This window comes from Gopherus flavomarginatus, chromosome 1 (genome assembly GCF_025201925.1).
Source record: "Gopherus flavomarginatus isolate rGopFla2 chromosome 1, rGopFla2.mat.asm, whole genome shotgun sequence".
NCBI classification, from domain to species: Eukaryota; Metazoa; Chordata; order Testudines; family Testudinidae; genus Gopherus; species Gopherus flavomarginatus.
In genome coordinates this window covers 111,406,321-111,418,383 of record NC_066617.1, presented here as the reverse complement: position 1 = coordinate 111,418,383, position 12,063 = coordinate 111,406,321, and the positions used below count along the sequence as shown (strand labels likewise).

General features: G+C 44.9%; 2 protein-coding genes across 6 annotated transcripts in view; one reads left to right on the top strand and one right to left on the bottom strand.

Annotated features, from left to right (window-relative positions):
- Positions 1–3,105, top strand: part of LOC127031930 (troponin T, cardiac muscle-like) — a 192,403-nt gene extending 189,298 nt beyond the window's left edge. The window contains exons 1-2 of one of the 2 annotated variants that reach the window (XM_050918961.1): positions 1,228–1,437; positions 2,424–3,105. In XM_050918961.1, the coding sequence (XP_050774918.1) occupies positions 1,251–1,437; positions 2,424–2,938 (702 nt within the window). In that variant the 5' untranslated portion in view covers positions 1,228–1,250 and the 3' untranslated portion in view covers positions 2,939–3,105. Of the gene's footprint in view, positions 1–1,227; positions 1,438–2,423 lie in introns of those variants that run through there. The other variant, XM_050918970.1, reaches the window with a different exon arrangement.
- Positions 1–12,063, bottom strand: part of PTN (pleiotrophin) — a 119,963-nt gene that overhangs the window by 26,039 nt on the left and 81,861 nt on the right. For all 4 annotated transcript variants that reach the window (XM_050918900.1, XM_050918908.1, XM_050918915.1 and 1 more), the window contains exons 2-3: positions 10,955–11,064; positions 6,595–6,768 (exon numbers count right to left, since the gene is read on the bottom strand). In XM_050918900.1, the coding sequence (XP_050774857.1) occupies positions 6,595–6,768; positions 10,955–11,064 (284 nt within the window). The remainder of the gene's footprint in view (positions 1–6,594; positions 6,769–10,954; positions 11,065–12,063) is intronic.

Here is a 12,063-nt window from a genome sequence, read left to right as displayed (position 1 = left end):
CAGACTACATCAGGGATCGGCAGCCTTTGGCACGCAGCCCGTCAAGGAAATCTGCTGGTGGGCCGGGATGGTTTGTTTACTTGCAGTGTCTGCAGGTTCGGCCGATCGCAGCTCCCACTGGCCGCAGTTTGCTGTTCCAGGACAATGGGGCTGCAGGAAGCGATGCTGGCCGAGGGATATCCTAGCCGCCGCTTTCCGCAGTCCCCATCGGCCTGGAACAGTGAACCACGGCCAGTGGGAGCTGCATTCGGCTGAACCTGAGGACCTTGTAGGTAAACAAACCATCCTGGCCCACCAGTGGATTTCCCTGATGAGCTGCGTGCCAAAGGTTGCCCATTCCTGGACGATATGATCACGACATTCCCTCTTGCACAGGTATAAATGACTACACAAGGTGTGAGGTTAAGGAGAATCAGACCCTTTAATATCCATTTTTTCTCATCAAGAAATTAAAATATATTAAGCCAAAAGATTATGCCACTGTTTATCCATGGCCTGGTCTACACTACGCGTTTAAACCGATTTTAGCAGCGTTAAACCGATTTAATGCCGCACCCGTCCACACAACGAGGCCCTTTATATCGATATAAAGGGCTCTTTACATCAGTTTCTGTACTCCTTCCCGACGAGAGGAGTAGCGCTAAAATCGGTATTACCATATCGGATTAGGGTTAGTGTGACTGCAAATCGACGGTAGTGGCCTCCGGGCGGTATCCCACAGTGCACCACTGTGACCGCTCTGGACAGCAATCTGAACTCGGATGCACTGGCCAGGTATACAGGAAAAGCCCCACGAACTTTTGAATTTCATTTCCTATTTGGCCAGCGTGGAGCTCTGATCAGCACAGGTGAACACACAGAGCTCATCAGCACAGGTAGCAATGCAGTCTCCTGAGAATCGAAAAAGAGCTCCAGCATGGACCGCACGGGAGGTACTGGATCTGATTGCTATATGGGGAGAGGATTCAGTGCTAACAGAACTCCGTTCCAAAAGACAAGATGAAAAAATATTTGAAAAAATTTCCAAGGCTATGATGGAAAAAGGCCACACCAGGGACTCAGTGCAGTGCAGAGTGAAAGTTAAGGAGCTCAGACAAGCCTACCAGAAAACCAAAGCAGCAAACAGAAGGTCCGGGTCAGGGCCGAAAACATGCCGCTTCTACGCTGAGCTGCATGCAATTTTAGGGGGTTGCACCACCACTACTCCACCCCTGTCCGTGGATTCCAAGGTGGGGGTTGTAATCTCAACCATGGCTGAGGATTCTGAGGACGGAGAAGATGAGGAGGAGGAGGAGGAAGAGGAGGACGACCTTGCAGCGAGCACACAGCACTCCGTTAGCCCCAACAGCCAGGAGTTTTTTGTAACCCAGACGGAATTACCCTCCCAGCCATCCCAAGCCACTAGCCCAGACAGTGAAGCCATGGAAGCGACCTCTGGTGAGTGTACCTTTGTAAATACAAAACATGGTTTAAAAGCAAGCGTTTTTTAATGATTGATTTGCCATTAGGGCTTGGGATGCATTCTTGGCCAGTAAAGTTACTGGAAAAGTTTGTTAACATGTCTGGGCGATGGAGCGGAAATCCTCCAGGGACATCTCCATGAAGCGCTCCTGGAGGTACTCCAAAAGCCTTTGCAGAAGGTTTCTGGCAGGGCAGCCTTGTTCCATCCACCATGGTAGGACACTTTACCACGCCATGCATGTAGCAAGTAATCGGGTATCACTGCATGACAAAGCATAGCTGCGTATGGTCCCGGTGATTGCTGGCATTCAAGAAACATCCATTCTTTATCTCGCTCTGTTATCCTCAGGAGAGTGATATCATTCATGGTACCCTGGCTGAAATTCAGGAATTTAATTAAGGGGACAGAGATGGCCATTTTCATACTGGGCTGTTGCTTAAAAGAAATCCTTCCTTGCACGTAGCCAAGCGGGGGGAGGGGAGGAAGGATAGCACTGAGCTTTTTTGTGTTTGGCTAGCAGGAATCTTCCCAGCTACCAGCCACGCGGTAAGGAGGGAAAGGGGGGTGATTAGCAGTGATCTTCCATGATACCAGCCATGCGGTGGGGGGAGGGGTAATGCAATCATCCTAGAATTGGATGGGGGGGGGTTGGCTTCTGCTGCTGCATGTTAACAGGAAAGAAGCATCAGAGGGCACTGTGTATCTGAAGGCTGGAGAAGCCGAAAGACAATGGCTTACCATGGCCGCATGCAAGCTGAATTCTGATGCCCGGACCTGCGTCTGTGAGATCTATAACACCAGAGCCGCAGGCACTCAATATTAAGATGCAAAATGCGACCTTGTAGTGAAATCACATGTGCTATGTAAGGTGAATAGTGTTGTTCACTGCGAAAGAGTATAATCGTTCTGTAAAATGTATCTTTTTAAATACTTCTCTCCCTTTTTTCCCTCCTTCATGCAGCTGCACATTTTTCAAGTCTCCCTACTCCATCCCGAAGGCTATCTCAGATAAGGCGGAGGAAAAAGAAGACGCGAGACGAAATGTTCTCGGAAATCATGGAAGTAACCCGCAATGAAAGAGCTCATCTGAATGAGTGGAAGGACGTGGTATCAAAGTACAGGAAAGATGCCAGTGAACGTGAGGACAGGAGGGACAAACGTGAGGATAGGAGAGACACTCGAGATGAGAGGTGGTGGCAGGAAGATCAGAGGTGTAGGCAGGAAGATCAGCGGTGGCGGGATGCAACGCTGGAGCTGCTGCATGATCAAACTGATATCCTCCAACATCTGGTGGAGCTTCAGGAAGAGCAGCGGGGTCACAGAGTGCCACTGCAGCCCCTGTGTAACCACCGTCACCCCTCACCATGTTCCATATCTTCCTCACCCAGACGTGTAAGAATGCTTGGGGGAAGGCTTCGTGCACCTGCCCACTCCACCCCCGTAGACAGTCCAACCAAAAGGCTGTTATTACATTGAAATGTGTTTAATGGCCTTTTCCTTCCCTCCTATCCTCCTCCCAAACCACACCTGGGATACCTTGTCAGTTCTCTGCCTCTTTTTATAATTACTTTTTAATAATGAATACATGATTTTTAAACGATAGTGACTTTATTTCCTTAAGCAAGCTGTAATCGAAGGGGGAGGGTTGGTTGCTTACAGTGAAGGAGTTAATAAGGGGGGGGGGTCATGAAGGGGAAACAAACACAGCAGTCACACCGTACCCTGGCCCGTGATTAAACTCGTTTTCAAAGCTTCTCTGATGCGCACTGCTTCGTAGTGTGCTCTTCTAATCGCCCTGGTGTTTGGCTGCGTGTAATCAGCGGCCAGGTGATTTGCCTCAGCCTCCCACCCCATCATAAAGGTCTCCCCCTTACTCTCACAGAGATTGTGGAGCACACAGCAATCAGCAATAACAAAGGGGACATTTGACTGAGGTCTGAGCGAGTCAGTAATGTGCGCCAGCGCGTCTTTAAACGGCCAAATGCACATTCTACCACCATCCTGCACTTGCTCAGCCTGTAGTTGAACAGCTCCTGACCACTGTCCAGGCTGCCCGTGTATGGCTACATGAGCCATGGCACCAAGAGGTAGGCTGGGTCACCCAGGATAACTATAGGCATTTCAACATCCCCAACTGTTATTTTCTGGTCTGAGAAGTAATTCCCTTGCTGCAGCAGTTTAAACAGAGCAGTGCTTCTGAAGACGCGAGCATCATGAACCCTTCCTGGCTATCCCATGTGGATGTTGGTGAAACGTCCCTTGTGATCCACCAGTGCTTGCAGCACCATTGAAAAGCAGCCCTTGCAGTTTATGTACTGGATGCCCTGGTGCTCCGGTGCCAAGATAGGGATATGGGTTCCATCTATCGCGCCCCCCTCCAGTTAGGGAATCCCATTGCAGCAAAGCCATCCACTATGACCTGCATGTTTCCCAGAGTCACAACCTTTCGTAGCAGCAGCTTAATGATTGCTTTGGCTACTTGCATCACACAGTAGATTTTCCCACTCCAAATTGATTCCCAACTGACCGGTAGCTGTCTGGCGTCGCAAGCTTCCAGAGGGCTATTGCCCTCGCTTCTCCACTGTGAGGGCTGCTCTCATCTTGGTATTATGGCGTTTCAGGGAAAGGGAAAGCAAGTCACAAAGTTCCATGAAAATGCTCTTACGCATGCGAAAGTTTCGCAGCCACTGGGAATCGTCCCAAACTCGCAAAACTATGCGCTCCCACCAGTCTGTGCTTGTTTCCCGGTCCCAAAATTGGCGTTCAATGGCTAGAACCTGCCCCATTACCAGCAGGATCTCCAAAGCACAGGGGCCTGCAGTTTGAGATAATTCTATGTCCATGTCCTCATTACTCTCGTCGTCACGCTGCCGTAGCCGCCGCCTCCTCCTCGCCTGGCTTTGCAGGTCCCGGTTCAGCATAGACTGCATGAGAATGCGCGAGGTGTTTACAACGTCCACGATTGCGGTATTGATCTGAGCAGGGTCCATGCTTGCTGTGCTAAGGCGTTTGCACAGTTCACCCAGGAAAAAAGGCGCGAAATGGTTGTCTGCTGCTTTCAGGAAGGGAAGGGTGAGGCTGTACCCAGAACCACCCACGACATTGATTTTTGCCCCATCAGGCACTGGTCTCTCAACCCAGAATTCCAAGGGGCGGGGGAGACTGCGGGAACTATGGGATAGCTACAGGATAGCTACCCACAGTGCAACGCTCCAGAAATCGAAGCTAGCCTCGGACTATGGATGCACACCATCGAATTAATGTGCTTAGTGTGGCCGCGTGCACTCGACTTTTTACAATCTGTTTTACAAAACCAGTTTATGTAAAATCGGAATAATCCCGTAGTGTAGACGTACCCCATGACTCACTGTATAAAGTTTTATGGCTCTATCACTGCAGAGGTGGCCAGCCAGCTGATTACAAGTTAACTAACAAGATTTTTTCCACAGAATAGTTCTCACTAGTGAAGAGTTGGAGCAAAAAGTTTAGAGGGTACTATCCAGTTCAGATGTGTATCCAAACATTTGTATGGTTTTTTTCTGAAAATGAACTATCCAAACCTCTTGAGTTTGCAAAATAGGGCTAGAAAAATTGCAAGTGCCTAGGTGCAGCACTTGACCTGCCAAATCCAGAAACTCTGCACTGACTGCCTGCAGCATTCATTGTAGTGCCATAATCAATTCAAGCATCCAAGCTGTTTAGTAGAGAAAAGCTGAGTCTACAAGGGCAACTATATACCTGAAGCCTGGTTACATAGCTTGTCCAGGATGGAAGGAAAATCTTAGTCTTTCATGGATTAAATGCTATGGCCTTTATCCACTCCCCAACTAGTCTCAGCCACTAGTGCGAGAGGCTGCAAATTTTATATCATGTTCCAGTGTGAAGGCTGCAGTAGCCATGCAGAGGGAGGGACGGTATTCACAACTGTGGAAAGGCAATAGAGAGCAATTATAATACGCTGCCAGGCCTCTGGGGGCTTTGTTGGCTGGGTGGATGTCCTGCCAAAAGGATCCCTCTAGTACAGCTGGGTGAATATTAATGTATTAATTATTAATTATTAATAATAATTATTATTCAAATAGAAAATTCTCAGAAAAATGCATTTTCAGAGTGACCAAAACCATTTATGAATTAGAGACAAATCTGGCAAATAGTTTCAGTCAAACTCAAAGAATGAGGGAAAAAATGTTAAAAAAGTTAAAAATGGTTAGTTTTGACATTTTTGAAACAAACCATTTTGTTTTGAAATGTTGATTTGAATTGATCCGAACAACCTTTTTTTTAAAAAAAAGTTTTTCATTTTGGCAAATATAAAAAAATCAGTTCCAGTTCAAAACTAACTAATTTTTTTTCCAGATTCTTCAGCTTGGCCACCACATCGAAAAATCAGTTATTTGCTCAGTTCTACCTTCTACTGTGAATATCCTGCCTTCTGCTGGCCTAAACCCAAGGTGACTCAAGCCCTGTCCTTGAAAGCCTGTAAAATCTGCCTTCTCCTACAGAGTATATCTCAGTGCAGCATAGGGTGACCAGATGAGAGGGAGAAAATATCGGGACAGATGGGGAGGGTGAGTGCTGCTGGCAGAGCAGTTGGTGAGGGGGAAGCCAAGTGCTGCTGGTGGAGCAGCAAGGGAAAAAATTAAAAATAAAAAATTTAAAAAGTGAGTGCTGCCAGCGGAGCAGTGAGGGGAAAAAAAAAAACAAAAAAGGCGAGTGCTGCTGGCGGAATGAAATATCAGGACAAATTGCATCCTGGCAAAAGATCAGTCGGGAAGCAGGACAAACACCTAAATATCAGGATGGTCCTGATTTTATTTGGACATCTGGTCACCCTAGTGCAACACTTCCTGAATGGGCTGTAATCAGAGCTAGTGATGAAATGATCCCCCCCTCCTTTGTCCAATCCCCAAAACTCAACACAAATAAAATAGAATAAAATAAATCACACATATTTCCTTTTAAAAAGCCATTTTTTCATTTAAAAAAAAGTTAGTGAAAAATTTCCAATCAGCTCTAGTCTTACTCAACATGAAGCACTGTAGAGAAAGGCAGAGCATGCACACCAGCACTCGGCCCAGGCTGAGCACACACAAAGGGTCACTTCCCAGTACTCAAGACAGGGCAACCCTTACCTCCAAACTGCTTCTTCCAGTTGCAGGGGATCTTACACCTTTGGGTCTTCATAGTTTGCTTGCACTCGGCTCCAGTGCGAGTGCCCTCGCGGGTCCCTAGGCCACAGTCTCCACTGGTGGGTACACACACACTCCACTGCCACTCCCCACAGTCAGACTTCTTTACTTTCTTCTCTGGATGGAGCCAAGGAAACCAAATCAAACCAAGAAAAGTGGTCAGTACTCAGCCAAAAAAACAAAAAAAGGCATTCTGAACAATCACAATTGTAAACAAGAGACTCTCATAACATAACTGCCTTAAATCGATCAAAACTAAAGTTCTCCTTACAAGGTGCTGCAGGCTGTAGGTTGACTGCCTTTCTAGAGGCTGACTTTGAAGTGACTCCAGACCAGGGTGGATTACTGAGGCCAGAAATTTCCCAGTGAGTGTGATGCCTCTGAGTCATTGCAGGCAGGATTCACCTCTTCAGAAAAGGGAGTCTTCTAGAACAGTGGTTCTCAAACTTCTGTATTGGTAACCCCTTTCACATAGCAAGCCTTTAAGTGCGACCTCCCCCCTTATAAATTAAAAACATTTTTAATATATTTAACACCATTAAAAATACTGGATGCAAAGCAGGGTTTGGGGTGGAAGCTGATGGCTCATGACCCTCTATGTAGCAACCTCATGACCCCCTGAGGGGACCCAACCCCCAGTTTGAGAACCTCTGTTCTAGAAGCTATCAGTGATCACTGATCTAGGTACATACACACACTCACAAAAGAGGACGTTCTGCCCCCTGCTGGTGGCACATCAACATTTTCAGATTAAATACCAAGTACCACATGGGCCAGGAGCGTATGCATTAATATGGTGTTTCAAGGGGGATTTGGTGTATTCAGTGTTGTTGTAGCCATGCTGGTTCCAAGATATTAGAGTGACAATGTGGGTGAGGTAATATCTTTTATTGGACCAACTTCTGTTAGTGAGAGATACAAGTTTTCCAGTTTACACAGAGCTCTTCTTCAGGTCTGGGAAATGTACTCAATGGCACAGCTAAATACAAGGTGGAGCAGATTGGGAACCAAAAAATCTTACCGCGTTATAGGTGAAACTGCATTATATTGAACTTGCTTTGATCCGCCGAAGCGCAGCAGCCTCGCCCCCCCCGAGCGCTGCTTTACTGTGTTATATCTGAATTCGTGTTATATCAGGGTAGCAGTGTATTTAAAAGAACCATTCAGGATGAAATGGCCAGTTAACACCTCCCCGGTCAGAGGTGGGAAATAAGAGGCAATAAATAAAAAATTAAAAAAAAAAAACAAGCTGGGGAGAGTGGGATTTAGTAGATTATAGATTGTTATAAAAGGTCATAAATCCAGCATCTCTATTTAGTCCATGATTTTTAGTATCTAACAAGCTATGAATGTAAGCTCCCAGGCTCAACTTTTGAAGGTGTTGTACAGGCTTCCTTTGTGGATAAGGACTGAGCGATTTGTGAAAAATGTTCATCCACAATCAAAGGACAGGTAATGGTGTACAGGCCTTTTATCTTTGTTGTAAACTATACTTCATGTCAAAACAGCAAGGAATCCTGTGGCACCTTATAGACTAACGGTCTGTTAGTCTATAAGGTGCCACAGGATTCTTTGCTGCTTTTACAGATCCAGACTAACACGGCTACCCCTCTGATACTATACTTCATGTCAGAACACACTCTGAATTTTGGAGGCAGAGACGTAAGCTAGCAGGGGAAGGATGTGTCAGTATATCTGAACATGGATACAAATTTCATTACTGATGGCTACCCTCCTACTTTTATAATGGCCAAAAACATATCCAAACATCTCCAAACACAGGTGTTCTAAAGATCCAGTGCACAAGAGTGCTGGTAAGAAACTGGACTTCATTTCATGCTGCATGATCTTAGTCTGCCTAGAGAGATTAGCCTAACTGCCAACTCCAAGTATTAAAAAAATCATAAGTCAGGCCTCAAAATATCATGTTTTAAATAATACATTTGAGCTCTTTTATTTGCCTTCCAGTTTTTGCACTTTTATGGTTCATATTTTCCAGTATTTCGCCATACCCACAATCTGTTTTGAAATGAAAACTCAGATACTGAAATATTCACAGGTCTCACGGCTGTGTAGCTTAAAGAAAAATGTCAAAAATCATGACTCTCGTGATAAAAAGCATAAGAGTTGGAAACATCCAGGTTTGAAATCTAGGTCTGGGTTTTCCAGCTCAGGACTGTCTCTATTTAAAATAAGGACTGGGTCACTGCTGATTGAAAGCAGTCACACCAGATGTGTGTTTGTCAGGTTCTAGGTGAAACAAAGTCTTAATCCAATTCCTAATGGATGGGTTTCCATGTCACATAGGCGGGATCACTGTTGTTAGTATAGTCAGAGTAGGTAAGGCACTCATGCGGTTTTAAACCAGACAGTCCTCTTTATGTGTGGCTTGTCCAAGTTGTCCCTCATCCAGTGCCGAGACAAAACCAGACATGATTTTATCCAGGATCAGACAGAGGATGCCATTTTGAATCGTGTGCCACTCTGCCCCTTCCAGAATTACCATGCACACACACCATGTGTGCAAGGTCATGCCGGCGTGGGCAGGGTCACATCGGCAGGGGTGGGCCCACTCCATTCCCAGAAGTGCCAGAATATCTGGTGTTCTGGGAATGTGTGAGTGGCCACTATAATTCAGAGAGTCCAACAAAAGAGCAAGGTGACTGAACCACACACACAACCCTCCTGGGAACCTCTCCAATAGCCCAAGTGAGCTTGAGTCCAGGGCAGTGCTGAGGAAGGCTGTACTGGTGCTGCCATGCTATACCTGTCCCTTGATTAAAAAGAGAACTTCAGTCTCCACAGCTGTGAAACTGGCAGCTTTCACAGAAACTAATTTCTGTACTCCCATTTAAATGAAAACATGTCACTGCAGCAAATCCCCACTCTGTGTGTCAAAAAGTTAATGATTATCCTGAATTTCATAACAAAACTGAAACCATTTGACATTCTTCTATCAGTGGAATCTACCTCAGGGAAAAGAAAGATTGAATTAAGTTCAGTCTTGGCATGCAACACCCCAGCCATTCTGTACTAGGAAATAATATATAATACATAGACTTCCTAATGTACCTTAACCTAATGCCATTCTGTTCAGTTATTCCATTTCTGGGCACCACACACAGCTCTCTCAATGTACTATATTCCTGACCTGCAGCATCCCTGCTTTTCCAGACCTGGTCCCTGTCCCAGTCCAACCACACACATAGTTCTCCCACTGTACTTCAGTCTAGCTTTGCAGTGATTCATTTTAGTTCTGGGTCCCCCACATTACAGAAATGTACCTCAGTCCTCATATGCAGCACCCTGTTAATTTCAGACTCAATCTCACACTCACAAATTGCCAATGGATTTCAGACTTAATCTGCAATAATCCCTGCTTTCTAAATCTTGTGTCTTCATGGATATTCCTGGCAATACACCTCAGTCTTGAGCTGTGGAATTCCTTGCTATTCTAGACCTACCCATCTATACAGTTCTGCCAATGCACCTTAACAGCAATGTGCATTATCCCCTCCTAACACTGGCTCTTTCATGAGCACAGTCTGTCACTTTTGTCAAACAGTGCACAGGTTTACAATACGGACATATGTCCTCAGGCTAGGTGACAGAAATTCTGAAGCAAGGAAAAGGCCGACATAAAATAAGAGGCAAATCCAAAAATCCATTCCGGCTTGGCACCAAATCCAGGTTAGATTCTTTTTTTTTTCTTTTTTCCATCTTTGAATTGAAAGGAAATGAATAATTCTGGGAATCTTCTCCCTAACTATCACTAAGGTCTTGTTCTGTTGGCAAATATTTTTTTCAGTCATGGATGGATCTGTAACTCGGGTTTGTGCCAGCCGGGTTTGGACTCTGAGATGGGATGGAATGTCACACCTATCCAACGGGGAGAAGAAGCAAATGGTAGTCAAGAAACTCCCTCATATGTAACAAATTATTTTCTTTTAATTAGTTGAAGGGGAGAAACAAGTCCATGCTTTCCATATGTAAAATACAGAGGAAAAAAAAGTATGTGAAACATACTGATAAATACAGTAAAGACATTTTGGCCTAAATCCTCAAATAATTTAGGCATCTAATTCCCATTGAATTCCAAAATAGATTTTAGTGGGCATTAGACACCTAAATACCTTTGAGGATCTGGGGCTTAGACACTAGGAGCTTGATCCTAAGTTCCTACCCCCACCGAAGTCAATAGCAAAACTATCATTGACTTCAGTAGTGCAAGATCTGGTCCTAGGCCCTCTCTGCTATCCCCCACCCCTATGTCTACTGCACAATTGATTACATTGTACCTTACCTGGTTTCTCTTTTTTGCCAGCCTCAGTAGTGCCCATGGCTGCCAGAATGAAAATGAACGCCAAGAGGGCGGCTGCGAACATTCGGCGCTGTTGTTGTTGCTGCTGCATTCTGAAAAAAAAAAGAAGTATGGTCAAATTCGGGAAGGGTACATAGGGAAAGATATATCAGACTGCTTGAGAGAAAAACTCCAATCAAACTTTCTAATAAAGGGGTACTACCAAATGGTGAGACTATGCATTTTAGTGAAGCTATACTTAGGGACAAGAGGAGCTCAAACAGATAAAGCATAGAATTAACCGTTGGCCAAACGTGTACCGAGTTTTCCACTTCCTGCACAGAAGACAAAGTTTGTGCAATCTTCTTTATAGCTGAAATACTCTATTTACCATTTCATCCCAAATCCACTGCATTCCCTATGTAGAACTTCTGTTTTACCATGTAGTGTAGATGTATATGAAGTGTAGTTGTACCCGTGTCACTCCCAGGATATGAGAAAGACAAGGTGGGTGAGGTAACATATTTTATTGGATGGACTTCTGTTGGTGAAAGAGACCTGAAGAAGAACCCTGTGTGGCTCAAAAGCTTGTCTCTCTCACCAACAGAAGTTGGTCCAATAAAAGAGATTACCCCACCCACCTTCTCTCTCATAGATAATACAGTAATTCTTTTATAATTGCACAAGTGGCAGAAATTTGGGAGAAATTATAGACTAATGATTAAAGTAGGACACAGAGTAGGGATTCCTGGATTCAGTTCTCAGATCTGTAACAGATTCATAATGCAATATTGAGCTACTTAACATGTGCCTCAATTGACCCATTTGTAAAAGGAGGACAGTGCTACTTAACTGCTTAGCCAAGGTTCAAGAGGGTGCTTGAAATTATGTCAAAGTGCTTTAGGTTTCTTTGATGAAGATTATATAGATGAAAAGTGATATATGAATCATCATTGACTATACATCATTAGAGCTCCCAGGTCATACTTACACTTTTCCTTCTCCTCAAATGAATATCTATGTATAAAATGAGTTGAACTAACATGCCTAGAATGGGCAAACCACAAATAGAAAGTGTTTTCCCCTGGACTAGACCACACAACTAGCCATGC